Source organism: Syngnathoides biaculeatus, chromosome 3 (genome assembly GCF_019802595.1).
Source record: "Syngnathoides biaculeatus isolate LvHL_M chromosome 3, ASM1980259v1, whole genome shotgun sequence".
Lineage (NCBI taxonomy): Eukaryota > Metazoa > Chordata > Actinopteri > Syngnathiformes > Syngnathidae > Syngnathoides > Syngnathoides biaculeatus.
Genome location: NC_084642.1, coordinates 38,517,689 through 38,533,776, shown reverse-complemented (window position 1 = coordinate 38,533,776; position 16,088 = coordinate 38,517,689). Strand labels below are relative to the sequence as shown.

The 16,088-nt window shown below is 43.0% G+C and overlaps 1 protein-coding gene across 1 annotated transcript in view; it reads right to left on the bottom strand.

Moving 5' to 3' along the window:
- The window catches only part of serinc4 (serine incorporator 4), a 62,401-nt gene extending 49,130 nt beyond the window's left edge, over positions 1–13,271 (bottom strand). Inside the window, exons 1-2 of the mRNA XM_061814068.1 lie at positions 13,106–13,271; positions 12,813–13,027 (exon numbers count right to left, since the gene is read on the bottom strand). Of these exons, the coding sequence (XP_061670052.1) occupies positions 12,813–12,932 (120 nt within the window). The 5' untranslated portion in view covers positions 12,933–13,027; positions 13,106–13,271. The remainder of the gene's footprint in view (positions 1–12,812; positions 13,028–13,105) is intronic.
- Between the last annotated feature and the right edge of the window lie 2,817 nt (positions 13,272–16,088).

Sequence of the window (16,088 nt, the reverse complement as noted above, 5' to 3'; positions counted from 1 at the left end):
GAACGGTTAACACTGCCGACCACAAAGGGACTCTCTCACATTGTCTAAGGAGTGGTAAGCGACGTCTCTTTTTCACTGGAATCTGTAAAATACTTGCTTTATTCACCAGAGTTAAGCTAACAAGTCAGTGCCAGATGTATGAGTGGAGCTAAACAATATTGGATGATGAAGAAATGTGAACATTGTAAACCGTTTGTGTGTGACGCAACTTGTGCAAACACATTTGTTGATGAGGAGGAAGTGCTCACTAGGCCGCAGTTTTCCCTCACTAACCATTTTGCTGATGACATAAATCAAAGCCGGCGTCACGAAGCAGGAAGCACTACACACAGTTGCTCAGCCCCTACCCAACTAATGCAAATGACAAATTTTAACCCATTCGCCTCTGACTATATGGGACGTCTTGTGCATAGCGCACCATAATTTTTTAAGCCAGAGGAGTGTAGTCCAAGGGTAACTGGGGACATCCAGAAAACCCTTTTTTTTAATGCCCTCAGCTGCACACAAAGCTACCAACGAGCCACTGTTCGCCTCGCCAACCCCACTCTGACACTGAAGAGGTAGATGAGCCAAGGGACCCAACTCAACCCCATGTTGCGACCAGGCCAACATGACAGCACCATCTGCAGAGGCCAATCATTGGTCTGGAAAGACCATGACTACACAACTGAAGTTCTGCTTAGTTGGAGCTGCGGGAGCCATCATCCACCGCAATCCTCGCTCGTCTAAGTGGGACTACCACCGTTTACTGGGTGAGCTGGAAACTGCATACAGCCCATCTTCACACCATGCATCAGCAGTTGCTGTGGAGTTTAAGCAAAGGGTGCGTAGATCTGGAGAAGCCCTGCATGCATTCCGGGATGACATTCATGGCAGAGTAGCTGTGGCTCATGGTATTGGACAGAGAGTGAACAACACTTCATAGCTGTCGAAGTGTTTATGAATTGTCAAAGAGATACGGTTGTGGTTCAGAAGCTGTTAGAAAGGCGTCCAGAGACACTTGCCCAAGCAAATGAAATAATTCGCTGCCATGAGACCACCAAGGGGATGCATCATATGTCACCAATGCCATGTGGTAGGATGATTTTCCCTCTTTGCCCTCACAACCCTGGCAACAGGGCTGTCATTATTAAAGAAGGTGCCATTGCAGACCTGCTCCAATCACCCGACGTTGTGCAGCCGTCCAGTGTATTACCAGCCTACGACGCACTGGCTAGCCCACCTGTGGACCCTCTGCACCTGCAGGAACTCTATGCTCAGAGTGCCACCGACTCCATGACCATGAACAGCTTCAACTTAAGCGTTTGGTTTATAGTTACAGGCACATGTTTTCATCAGGCTTGCTGACTTGGGCCGAACCATTCTGGTCCGACATGACATACTGACTCGCCCGGGTGCCCCTTTAAATAACCCCCACGTAGGATGGGGAGAGAAAAACAACAGGATGCGGACAGGCAGATCCGCAACACCCTGCAGAGTGGTGTCGCCCAACATAGCAACAGCTGCTGGGCCTCCCCCATAGTTATGGTACGTACCGTCTTAGCATTGATGACAGAGGCCTCAACGACCGCACCATAACTGATGCATACCCACTACTCTGTATCCAGATACGCTGGATACACTCTCCACTGCCAAATGGTTCAGCACGTTGAACCTTGAATCAGGCTACCGGCAGGTTGAGATGACACCGAGAGCAGCAGCATTCTGCACTGATAATGGCCTCTTTTAGGGAAACGTCCTGCCGTTCGGACTCTGCAATTCTCCAGTAACATTCCAACGGCTGATGGACCTCGTGCTGGTTGACATGCAGTGGGAGGCTTGCCTATTTGGATGACATGATCATGCTGGCCAAGGACATGCTGGAGATGCTTCAGCGGTTGGGTCAGGTATTCGACCGACTCCAGCAAGCTAATGGACATTTCCGACATGTCAATCACTCGTACAATAAAAGCCAATCAGATAGCTGCATTGTCTTTACCCCTGACTTGTCCCGCCCCTCCCGCAGCCATGTCCCACAAACAGCACTGTTTGTCGGTAGTGTGCGTTTTGAAAAGTTAATGTGAGGAAGACAATGGTCCTCAGATGCGCTTGGGAACATCCAATTCTGATGAAAGATATCCTGCTAGGTTACAAGGGGCCCGGTTGATTAATTTTACAAAGCCTAAAAAAAAGTTGGCGAAGTGTCTCTGATGGATTAAAGCTTGCAGAAGACCTCACGTACAACTCAGTGTGAAAAATATTAATAAACACAAGGCTGTACATTCAAAGGTAAGTGAAAAATAAGTGTTTTCTATGAGTTTGATTTCATTATTATTAGTGCTTTATAAATTGCAGGAGAACAACTTTCACTTTGTTAGCATATCATTGACCTGCTGAATGAAGTGTGTAATGTTTTATGCCAAAGAGTCGGTTAGTGATACTACATGCACAATGTCATGCAAGAGAAATGTCTATTTTCTTATTTGTAGCACATCAGACTTTTTAGACAGCACTGGGTTCCATTACAAGCCAAGTCAAATGAATACACCCACTCACTTATAAAGACTACAATGATATTACTCGTGATCTTTCCAAGTAAAAACTACTCACCCTGCTTTACATGCTCAGTACAATTCCACTATTTTATTCTGTTGGATTTCAATATGAAGTTTGAGGCGTCACACCTTTTTGCATCGATCGCCAACGTTTCACTGTAACTCTGACATTGCGTCCTGCTCCGTCCAAAATCTCAATTCCGCGTACATATCCTTGCATGGAAGAGGTGAGACCTCTCTGTAGAACCCTCTTGGACAGGTCTGACACATTAGGCAAAAAACATACCCCAATATTATTTGGAATACGCGATAGAGGACCCAGTTCAAACCTATTATGTTCAGTCGCCATTTTGGAAGATTGTGGGGTATGCCAGCTGTAGTTTAGGGGGGTGGAGCTGAAGAGTGCCAGTTGGAAAGGTCCATTTGAAATTGAAACCAGACAAATGTTGCCTATTTCGTCGCCAGGTTGCATAACTGAGCCATTTTGTGTCCAAGTGTGGTCTGGCCACGGCCCCCAGCAAAGTGGAAAAAGTCAGAACGTGGCCCCCACCAACATCGATCCAGAAGGTCCGACGCTTCTTCGGCCTGGCTTCCGACTACCGCCGGTTTGTAAAGGACTTTGCTTCGATAGCTGAACCACTGCATAACTTGATGAAGAAGAATGCTCACTTCCAGTGGCATTCGGAGCACCATGCAGTTTTGATGAGTTTAAGTCTCGCCTCACCTCAGCCCTGTCGAGCATCCTCCATGGGTGGTGGTTCCGCTATACAGTCCAGCTGTCAAGATGTACTGGTCTCAATGGAAACGGTTGTACCTTCGAGATGGGGTTCTGGTCCGTTGCTTCTACTGCCTCAATGACACCGAGCTCTTCCCATGAATTGTGCTGCCACGCGAGCTACAACCAGAGGTGACGAGTCAGATGCACGAAGGGCCTGTGGGTGGCATTTTGGCGAGAAGTGTACCATGGCCAGACTAAGAACTCGATACTACTGGTACAACATGAGGGAAGATGTTAGCTTCTGGTCCCAAACCTGTACCAGATATGCATGCAGAGCTCGCCTCCATAAAAGACCACAAGCTCTAATGGGATCGATCCGAGTGGGAGCCCCGATGGAATACGTTCCCCTGAGGTATTCAAAGGGATTATCAGCCTGTTCTATGGGGGCACAAACCAGTGCAATCTGTAGGCCGGTCCCAAGCCCGGATAAATGCAGAGGGGTTGCGTCAGGAAGGGCATCCGGCGTAAAAACTCTGCCAAACAAATCTGACCGTTCATCTAAAGAATCCCATACCGGATCGGTCGTGGCCCGGGTTAACGCCCACCCCCGGCACTGCTGACCTTTAGGGCGTCGGTGGAAATTCAGCTACTGTGGGTCGAAGACAAATAAGAGGAGGAAACCGGATCCATCATCAGGAAAAAAAGAGGAATGCACAGAGCCTAAAACTGATTGCAGGGACTTTGAATGTTGGGACTATGACAGGAAAAGCTCAGGAGTTGGTTGACATGATGATTAGGAGAAAGGTTGATATTCTCTGCATCCAAGAGAGAAGGTAGAAGTCTAGGAGCGGGGTTTAAATTATTCTACCATGGAGTAGACGGGAAGAGAAATGGAGTAGGGGTTATTTTAAAGGAAGAGCTCGCTAAGAATGTCTTGGAGGTCAAAAGAGTATCAGATCGAGTGATGAGACTAAAATTTGAAATTGAGGGTGTTATGTATAATGTGGTTAGCGGCTATGCCCCACAGGTAGGATGTGACCTAGAGTTGAAAGAGAAATTCTGGAAGGAACTAGATGAAGTAGTCCTGAGCATCCCAGAGAGAGAGACAGTTGTGATTGTGTGCAGATTTCAATGGATATGTTGGTAAAGGAAACAGGGGCAATGAAGAAGTGATGGGTAAGTATGGCATCCAGAAAAGGAACTCTGAGGGACAGATGGTGGTGGACTTTGCAAAAAGGATAGAGATGGCTGTAGTGAACACTTATTTCCAGAAGAGGAAGAAACATATAGTGACCTACAAGAGAGGTTGAAGCACGCAGGTGTATTATATTTTGTGCAGACGATATAATCTGAAGGAGGTTACTGACTGTAAATTAGTGGTAGGGGAGAGTGTAGCTCGACAGCATAGGATGGTGGTGTGTAGGATGACTCTGGTGGTGGGTAGGAAGATTAAGAAGACAAAGGTAGAGCAGAGAACCATGTGGTGGAAGCTGAGAAAAGAAGAATGTTGTGCGGCGTTTCAGAAAGAGGTGAGTCAGGCTCTTGATAGACAGCAGAAGCTCCCGGATGACTGGACGACGACAGCCAAGGTAATCAGAGAGACAGGCAGGAGAGTACTTGGTGCGTCTTTTGGTAGGAAAGGGGAGAAGGAGACTTGGTGGTGGAGAGTCATACAAGGAAAGAGATTAGCGAAGAAGAAGTGGGACACTGAGAGGACTGAGGAGAGGCGAAAAGAGTACATCGAGATGCGACGTCGGGCAAAGGTAGACGTGGCAAAGGCTAAACAAGAGGCATATGATGACATGTACACCAGGTTGGACACGAAAGAAAGAGAAAAGGATCTCTACAGGTTGGCCAGACAGAGGGATAGAGATGGGAAGGATGTGCAGCAGGTAAGGGTGATTAAGGATAGAGATGGAAATGTGTTGACTGGTGCCAGTAGTGTGCTAAATAGATGGAAAGAATACTTTGAGAAGTTGATGAATGAAGAAAATCAGAGAGAAGGAAGAGTTGAAGAGGCAAGTGTGAAGAACCAGGAAGTGGCAATGATTAGTAAGGGGGAAGTCAGAAAGGCACTACAAAGGATGAAAAAAGGAAAGTCAGTTGGTCCTGATGACATACCGGTAGAGGTATGGAAGCAATTTGGAGAGATGGCTGTGGAGTTTTTGACCAACTTATTCAACAGAATGCTAGCGGGCGAAAAGATGCCTGAAGAATGGAGGAAAAGTGTTCTAGTTCCCATTTTTAAGAACAAAGGGGATGTTCAGAGCTGTGGGAATTATAGAGGAATAAAGTTGATGAGCCACACAATGAACTCAAAGGGAAAGAGTAGTGGAGGCTAGACTCAGGACAGAAGTAAGTATCTGCGAGTAACAGTATAGTTTCATGACTAGAAAGAGTACCACAGATGCATTATTTGCCTTGAAGATGCTAGTGGAAAAGTACAGAGAAGGTCAGAAGGAGCTACATTGTGTCTTTGTGGATGCAGAGAAAGCCTATGACAGAGTACCAAGAGAGGAACTGTGGTACTGCATGCGTAAGTCTGGTGTGGCACAGAAGTATGTTAAAATAGTACAGGACATGTATGATGGCAGTAGAATAATGGTGAGGTGTGCCTTAGGTGTGACAGAAGAATTTAAGGTGGAGGTGGGACTGCATCAGGGATCAGCTCTGAGCCCCTTCCTGTTTGCAGTGGTAATGTATAGGCTGACAGATGAGGTTATACTGGAATCCCCTTGGACCATGATGTTCACAGATGATATTGTGATATGCAGTGAAAGCAGGGAGCATGCAGAGGAACAATTAGAAAGATGGAGACATGCACTGGAAAGGAGAGGAATGAAGATTAGCCGAAGTAAAACAGAATATATGTGCGTGAATGAGAAAAGTGGAGGGGGAAGAGTGAGGCTACAGGGAGAAGAGATAGCGAGGGTGGAGGACTTCAAATATTTAGGGTCAACAATCCAGAGCAATGGTGAGTGTGGTAAAGAGGTGAAGAAAAGGGTCCAAGCAGGTTGGAACAGCTGGCGAAAGGTGTCTGTAGTGTTATGTGACTGAAGAGTCTCTGCTTGGATGAAGGGCAAAATTTACAAAACAGTGGTGAGGCCGGCCAGGTTAGGGTTGGGGACGAGTGTTAAAATTCCATTGTCTGAAGTTTTAAAAGGCCGAAATTTCCATCATTAATTCTGAACAATGCATTCTTTGTTGTTGCTTTTATGAGAGCTGTAGTTTCCTAAACGGGCTAATCTTGATGCATCTTTCCTTTTTTACCTGAACAAAAAAGGGAAAAAAGTAATCCATGACACAGGTGGTTTGTTCAAAGAAAACGGTTTACTTAAATTCAAACGACAACAAAAATAAAGTAAATACATTTTTTTGCATCAAATGGGCACAGGAAATCCATGTCAATGACCATAGAAAGAAAATGATGAGGATTGGCGGATGATGATGATGGGATCATCAGATAAAGCCCTGCGTTATGATAAATTGGGCATATATTGTTTTCCAGGTTTTCCATTAAGCCGTTTACAAGTGGTACATGTGGACAAGAATTTTCTGATGGCCCCATTAGCCCCAGGTATCTAGAACTTCTCACGTAGTTTGGCCAACATATGATTCTGTCCAGCATGAGCCACAGTGTCATGGACGTGTCTCAATACAAGTTCTGTAATGTGCGAACTCTTTGGCAAAATGGCTTCTTGCTTCGTATCTAAGGGCATTGCAGCTCGGCTTAGCCTTCCACCTACACTCATGACTACATTTTGCACTACTGTACAGCGAACTTACTCTCATCACTCTCTTATGCTTCTCAAATGCTGAAATATCCTCTGCAAAACATTGCCTTTTGTAGTGCTTTAAAATCTCTATTTCAGCTTCCTGCAAATCCTTACAAGTTAAGTGTGCTCCTTTGGAAGATGTTCTGTCTTCATTATTTGCTGGGTTTGGTTCCTTGTCCTTTGTTTTCACACAATTCAGCAGTTTTTCAAGCCTGAGAAACCAAGCAACAGCACATTTTAATCCTTTCTAAGATGAATAGTGGCTCATTAACTGATCCGTAGCTCCTTGATGTTGTGTCCATTCAAGCCTAGCTGATGCATCAGTGACTCAGTAACAAAAGTAACCGTACTACCTGGGTTTTGACATTTGACACGTAGTGCGCAGTCTTTCACTGGCCCCAATGGCACTAACAGTTTCTGACATTTGGACAAGATCACTTGACATGTTTGCTGTTCACCCTTTTACTTTAGGGTGAGGGATTTTACTGCTTTATTGATATGACCATGTTTTAGACAAGCAAAACATAGACCATTGGTTCTCAAAAAATATTTTTTTTCTTTATGATGTTTGTCCTTGAGGTTGTGCAAGTTGGGAGACCACTTTGGCTTACTTTGCAGTAGGCAGAGTGGTTACTCTCTTTTCCGTTTCCTTCACTTTTAGCTTTCGAAGAAGTTACAGATATTTTAAACATCTTCTTTGAGTTCTTCCTATCTGCGTGTTGTGACTTTAACTTCTGTTGAAGTGATTATTTCACATGTACAGTACTGTACTTTATTCTTCCATAAAGAGGGTAATACACATTCATCACTTGCTTGTTTATAAAACCTACAAAATGTCTTTGAACTTTAGTCTTTGCTTGTTTTTTTCTTGCATATCAGAGGAAAATTTTCACCAGGTTTCATTGAGCTGATATGGAAGCTTATATACTAATGCCCTTAAGATGGTTGTATTGTCCAAATCCTCCATATAGCTAATATCAGACATTGCATTTAAGCATCCTGAGGAACAATGATAAGAGAGTAACGCATCACCATCTTCTGGTTTGATCAATCGCCAATCCAAGATGTCCTGAATGTAGGCTTCCGCTATCTTATAGTCATCACAAAAAAATTCCATCAGCATTTGTTTGGCTTTTGCGTAACCAGCTGAGGATTCCATGTGAAAGCAGCTTTTGACTAAGTCATGTGACGGTCCCCGTGTGTATTGCAGAAGAACCTGTAGTCAGTCACGATTATCACTAGTTCGACCTTCCACGCCATGTTCCATTGATCTAATAAAAGATTTATATTCAAGAGTATATCACCGTTAAATATTGCAATCTTGAGATCAGGGAGCAATAATGCCTGATGGTTTTTTTGCAAGATATTCAGTCACACAAATTTGTTGACAGATGGTCTTACATAAACTAGCAAGCACTCCTTCTTTCTCACAGTCCACTTTTGGTTGTGTCACACTTCCTTTAATCAATACTGGCTGATTGTTGTGCTGTTTGGATGTAATTGAGCTGTCTTGCAGTGGCTGTGAGATAGCATTTTCTGCATTATCAATTTGTTGATCTGCCTCCTCTTCCTTGTAAAATATGCTCTTTCCTGGTTCTGAGTGTTCATAATTTTGTAAAACTTCCATTCTCGCATCTGTTGCTGCCAGAGCAGTCAGCATTGCATGAATCGCGTTTCGAGCTTTTAAAGCCATTTCTTCCTTTTCTATAGCTAGCTTATCCTCTAAAGCTGCAGTTTTTACTTTTAATGATGCATCTTCCATTTCTGCCTTTATTCTGATGGATGAAATAGCAGACAACACAATTCCACAATGTCATCCTTTCTTACTTGTTCATTTAGTAGACTGATAAATTGGATTCATCATTGGGTGTAATCTGTACCTCACACTCTTCTGCTTGCTCAAGTGTCGCTCATATTTGTTTGCCCTTCGTGATGCAACCCTCTGCATTTATTCGGATTTGGGACCACCTTTCAGTTTTCACTGGCTTGTGTGCCCCATAGTGCTGCATTTGATCATTGTAACAGTGTACGAGTAGAATTTCTTGTGAACATAAATACTAGAGTAAAATTAAAAAGTATACTTTATTAAAACTACTCTGACATTTACAATTTATCCAAAATGTTACTTGAGGGAATTCAACAGAGTAACTGAAGTGCCTTGCTACCCACCTCAGGTGAAGACTGATCATCAATTAGGGTTAGGGTGAGGACTGAAGGACTGAAGTGACTGACTGAAGAGGACTGAAATATTAAAATGACCAAACAGAAGTTTGCACTGTCTTGCCTCATAGCAAAAGGGCTTCCTACGTGGCATTCATTTGCCTCAGGATTATGATACTGTTGCCTGCCTGGACTGCCTGCCTGTGTACCAACCTTGAACCAAATAAATATTTTTCCCGAACTGTGCCTGTTCTTCTAAGTTGCGTACTTTGGGTCCAACTCTGTGATCTGTTCCTGAGGGCCACAAAAAGAAGTACATCCAATATATCTATCCATCCATTTTCCATACAGCTTATTCTCACAAGAGTCGAGGCGGTGCTGAGGCGTCTCCCAGCTATCTTTGACCAAGTGGCTGGATACACACTGAACTGGTGGTGAGCCAATCGCAGGGCACATACAATCAAACAACCGGTCACACACATTCCCATCTTTGGGCAATTTAGAGTTTTCAATTAACCTACCATGAACATTTTGGGTAAGTGGAAGGAAATCGGAGTACCCAGAGAAAACCTAGGCAGGCACGAGGAGAACACGCTACTCCACACAGGCGAGGCATGTTCCGAATTTGATCAATTCCAAAAAACCAGTCCTAAGTAAGATTGGTCGTAAATCGGAGTATATATAAAATCTCCAAAATCTGTAACTGACTGGGAGTGTTTCCTGCCAACACGCTGCTTATACAGAGAAATAAAGCGGACATGTGAGAGGACAGCATGCAGATGTTATAGGTAGCAGCATGGGCCTAAGAAAGAACACTAAAGCAGGGATCTCAGATTCGTGGTCCCCGGGACGATAGTTTTAAAGATTAATTTTAGTGCGACCCTCAAGTTTAATATGAATGACACTTGTTGTATGCGGAGCTGAACAAACCAATCACTGTGAGGTATATGGCTCCTGAGGGCAGGACATCTGCCAAGCTTATCGCGTACTCGCAACATCAGATGAGAGCTCAAGACAGTCAATTCCCCACCGCCTTAACTCCCTCCCGTGCTCAGTACGTGCAATGCCTCACCGCATTCACTCACTCACATTCTCATTCATTCCTGCGGTAAACTGGGTGGAGGAGCCATGAAGCCGCTGACTTTAATCATCCATGTGGGGACGCCTGTGAGCACTGAAACTTGAACTCAACACTGACTCCAAGTGGAATTATTATAAAGACCCAAACATGTCTTTTTCAAAAAGAGAAAGGTGGGTGATGAGCACAGACAATTTCAGGAAAAGTGGGGAGTACAATATTTATTTGTTGAGCACAGGGGCACCCTGACGTGTCTTATTTGCACTTGGAAAGTTACGGTGCACAAGGAATACAATTTGAAACATCATTACACAACTAGACATGCTTAGGAGTAAGCGAAAAGCTCCTCTCCACCTTGAACTTCAATAAGTCCAAGTACAGGTCCAGACATACTGATTAGGGTCTTCAAGTCCTACTGAGGGTCTCAACTGCTTCCTTCCTCAAGCCAAATCTGGCTCTGCTATGTGACAAGAAGCGCTGCCAGGTTTCTACCAGCAAGAAGTAGGCAAGAGAATCCATGTTCAGAACAGTTCATGTTCAATGTTCCATCCATGTTCAGAAAGTTAAAGGTTAATGAACTGTTTATTTATTTATTTATTTTTTTTTTCATTGAATGTTAACAAATAAAGATATTTGAGAACATTACAATGTTTTTATCAGAGGTTTTCTTGCAGAAATCCTGATGCGGCCCAGCCTCACACAGACATTGCCTCCAGCGGCCCCCAGTTAAATTGAGTTTGAGACCTTTGCGCTAAAGGTACGGTCCCCAAAAGGTATGCAATGCCAGTATGTGTTTTGTGGCAAACAATATCATTTTTGCTTAGGACCCCCAAAATTTGCCACCAATGAAGAGATACATAACTGTCATACACAATGCTGAACTGCCACAACTATCTTACGGACTGCTCTGCCACTAAAATCATACCTGGACGTGGTCCTAAATACGGGTTATTGTAGCTTGTCTACTTCATAACTCGATTATTGACTGTATAAGGTAAATACCAACTTGATCTTTCATTTGGTAACTCAAACAAGATGCATTCCTTTTTTTTTATCTGGTCATTGCTGAGTATGAATAACTCTGTATGGTTTCTTAATAAATAAAGCTGCACAAATAACTGGTACAGGCAAACACACATCACGTTTGCACAAATTCAGACTCACGTAAATGTGGGGTGGGGGGGTGTGGAAGACAGAAGAAAGGTTTTAAACTATTGTGTTCATATGATTTCAAGTGCTTCACGTGATCATAAATTTGCAGATTAACATTGTTAAACTGGTCACCAGTTTACCTAATTGGTTATTAACAATTGCTTGTAACGTGCTGGAATAATCGAAATGTGATTATTACAATATTAAACGGGGGGCTATAAAAAGACAACTCTGATCTTTGAGGATCAAATGTTTCATCTGGTAATAGCAAGCCCCAGGAAGGTGTTTTTTTTAATCAAACTACCTAAAATGTGGGTAGCACAGAGGAGCAGCTGTACAGCATTGGCCTCACAGTTCTGAGGACCAGGGTTTAAATCCCATTTAACCCGCCTCTGTGGAGTTTGATTGTTCTCTCTGAGCCTGCGTGGGTTTTCTCCGGGCACTCCGGTTTTCTCCCACATCCCATTGTGTTACTACATGTGATTGTGTTTGTGACTGGTGTCTGTCTCGATCTGCCCTGCTGGCAACCAGTTCAAGGTGTACCCTGCCTACTGCCTGATGACAACTGGGAGTGGCTTCAGCATCCTGGGACCCTCGGGAGGATAAATGGCTCAGAAAATGGACGGATCGGTGGATGGACTACCTGAAATGCATCCATCCTGTATTTATAATGAAAACATTAACAACAAATGTGGTAAGATTTGCTACTCAGAAGGTGGTACAGCAGACCATGTGGTTCGTATTTTTGCCTCACAAAAGAATGTGGGTTTGAATCTGTATTCTACCATTTTTGTTGTTGTTGTTCTTTTTGAAAGTACTCTAACTTCTTCCCGCCTTCCAACACGCATGATAGGTTCGTTGAATATGTAGGCCTACTCCCGATTTCCCATGTATTTGTCATTTGACTGTATGTGCCATCCATTAGAAAAGCAATCGGCCATTAGTCCAAAGTCAGGTGGAATAGGCTGCAGCTCACCGCTGACCAGTAAAAAAATTGATGCCTGGATTATTGCCCAGAAATGACATTCATTCATTCGTTTGATTATTAGACTTGGTTGGTTCACAAATTTCCCAATCCAAATATTTTGTTGGTCAAAAACAACTTCAAATAGAGGTGAAAAATATAGAATATCTTTAAGAAAAGATACCAAGCTTTGAAAATATACACAAAAAAAACACAAAATGAATTTGAATAAAATATCGTCACAAATCAGACTGCCTCTCGTGCTTTAAAGTAATGTAATCCCTAAAAACTACATATTAGTGAGGGTACTAGTTTCGTCATGTAGTTCTTGGATAAAACATTAATTATTTAAAAATATTATCCAAAACCTATAGCAGAATCCCATTCTAACTTTGATCAAACGTGACTTTAACTACACATTTCTTCTCACCTGATAGGCCACCATGTTGAGGAAATAATTGTAGACACTTCGATGGTTCATGCCCTGGTTGGCGGACATCGTGCCTCCAAACTGCTTTTGGTCGTCGACTACAAGCCAGCATTTGTCCATGAATTTCCACCCTAAGCCAATTTTTTTTCAGTGTCTCCAAAGTTGACACTGTTACATTTTTAAAAAGATAAGAGGTTCTGATAGGATTGAAGTTCCTGAAAGGAAAACCAAAAAAAGAAGGTGTTGTTCAGTCATGCAGTAGGTTCCGCCTGCACTCTCATATGATGGATTACAATGAATCTTGTTTGGCTATGTTCTCTGCAACTGAAGATTTCAGCATGAGTGTCACTTCAGATCACGTCAGCTCCCTCAGGCTAGCCTCAATGGGGAAGAAATCCTCTTGTTTTCCCTCACATCCTGCATGCTTTGGCTCTGTTGGATGCTTCTAGAAAAGAGAGAATTGGTCGTGAATGCCCAATGCCCTCCCCATTCTCTCAACCACTTCTATCAGGTCAGATTAGACAGAGTCTGTGAGGGGAGGGGGGTGAGAAAAGGAGGTTGACACTGGTCATGTGTCAGTCCCATCTGTCCCTCGTTTCCCTTCCCCCAGTGTCCACCTACTCTCCCTCTGATGACCAAACATAAACAACGGGATTGGAAATACTTCACCTTTTGTCAAAATAAAATGACCCTGCCTCATTTCATAATGGAAATGACTGACAGCCTCCTGTTTCTCCCAACCAACCACACAAAACTGAATGTAGGTTAAAGACGATAAAATCGACTCACCCATAATCCCACAATTTATCGTGTGTATCATGATCCAGAAATGCTGAAGTGAACACTGCATGCAGGGCTGTCTGGGATGGAATGAATAATGAAGGCACGCATTACATCAAAGTGCTTGGGAAATACGCCAATGACAATGTGGAATTCTTTTCGTTAATATTGTCTTGATTCTTATGAAAATCATCCATCCATCCATTTTCTTCAGCAGTTATCTTCAGGAGGGCCGCAGGAAGTGCTGCAGCCTATCCCAGCTGTCAGGGTACACCCTGAACTGGCACATGGAGAAAGACAACAGTCGCACTCACAATCAAACCTACAGGCAATTTAGAGTGTCCAATTAATGTTGCATGTTTTTGGAATGTGGGAGGAAACCGGAGTGCCTGAAGAAAACCCAAGCATCCATGGGGAGAACATGCAAACTCCACACAGGCGAGTCCGGGATTGAACCCCGGACCTCAGAACTGTGAGGGCAACGCTTTACCAGCTGAGCCACAGTGCCACCCTTATGAAAATCAACAAGTCAAATTTTTGTATTTACAAAATATTAAAATAAATGTAACTTCAGCATGATTGACCACTAGGAACTATTTATTATATTTAAAAAATGGTCTTCATGTGAATTCAAACAATCCTACAAAACAATGGATTAAAAAACATTGGATTGATAAATCGACTGGCAGCCAGTAACAATACATTAACCAAGCACTACACGCAGAAAGAGTGCTACAAAATAAGAAAAATCAAGTTGATACCTTTCTGACAGAGGAAGGAGAAATTTATGGAGCTTTATGCGAAACATTTAAAAATTGTGGCAGCCATCTCCCCATCAAAAATGTCACAACTAATGATCCCAAAATGCGACTTTTTAATTTGCCCCATACGTTTGTAGGGAAGAGTTGCTTTGCTGAAACTAGGACTGGACTTAATTCCCTCTCTAAGAAGAAATATAGAAGTGTGTGTTTCTTTCAGCTTGTCCCTTTCAGGGTCACCACAGCATGTCATCCCAGATGAACACATATATATGTTTGGCACAATTTTTACACCAGATGCCCTTACTGACGCAACCCTTCTCAGGGAGTGGAGGCCCCAGTGGGATACAAACCCACAACCCCTGGTTAACCAAACCAGTGCTCTAACCACTGAGTTACGGAGCCTCACAGGAAATCTAGAAGTAAAAATAAAAAACGGAATTACTGGGAGGACAGTTAAATAGCTTACAAAATAGGATTCCAGCACTTATTACACCTTAGATATTCCAAACAAACCTCCCACAAGAACAGGAGATTTCTTGCTGCAAATAGCTCGAGACATGATTGAGCAAACACAAAATGACGTAGGAAGTGACTCATTGCATGTGGCTACGTCGTATAAGATATATCACAAGCATGTTGGGCTGCAACATTGACAGCTGTAAAGATATTTTTGTTCAAATGATACTTTTGGACACCTGTAAAGCTGACAAAAATACATAACAACAGAACCAATAATTATACTCAGTCAACTATGCCAACTACACACATGATAAAGACACGCAACCTAATTTCTGATAACATTGGTAAACAACTATGCGGGAGTCACCGAGGCATGAGGGGAGGACTCCATGTATGCCTCCCAATGAATCAGTTAAACACTTTTTAAATTCCTTGGCAGAGTCTAATTTTTGGGGATTCCATCTATGGGCTTATGCTAAAGGAAACCCTCATTTTCTTCTCAACATTTACCAATTTAATGCTACCTTACACTTGAATGCCATACAAAAGAGTACGTTTACTATGGAGGGAGTATTTTAAATAAAAAGCCTGAGGAACATTTTTTCATTATTATGATTATCATTTTTACAAAAAGGAAACTAAACTGGTTGTTGTTAATGTAGAATGCAGCTAACAAGGTAAACTATAGTTACATCACACGCATGGGCCCTGGGCCACTAATGTGTGTCATTCCAGCAGAAATCCCAACACAGTGTACCCTTGAGGTAATGACTAAAACAACTTCTAACACCACTTGTCAGAAATGGAAAAGTGTTTATCCAACAACTAAGGCAGAAAATGATAAACTGATATTTTCTACTAATGTTGCATTAGCTAATTTCTCCTGTGTTGGCGTTACAGGGACAGATTTTAAGGTGGGAATTCTCAACAAAACATGGTGTCATGATATACATCTGCAAACTGCCCCACTGCTCCCATGCAGCGATTTGTTGTGGTGGTGTGTTGGTCAAAAGTTGTATGACACACTGATAAATGCAGCAGGAACGTGTGCACTGGTATCACTGCTCTTATCTGTGACTGTGTTTCCATCCAAAGCAGAGGATATACAATTGGCCGCATCCATCTTTGGAGCTCCCCTTGGGTTCTCCCGAAGGCTAAGGTCCTCTTGGAAAATGGAGATCTGACATACATTGATCCAAATGGCATCCCAACTGCGTACCAGATGAGTGTAAATTGGTTAACGAGATTGCTCCAGGATGGTAATCCATCTTGTTAT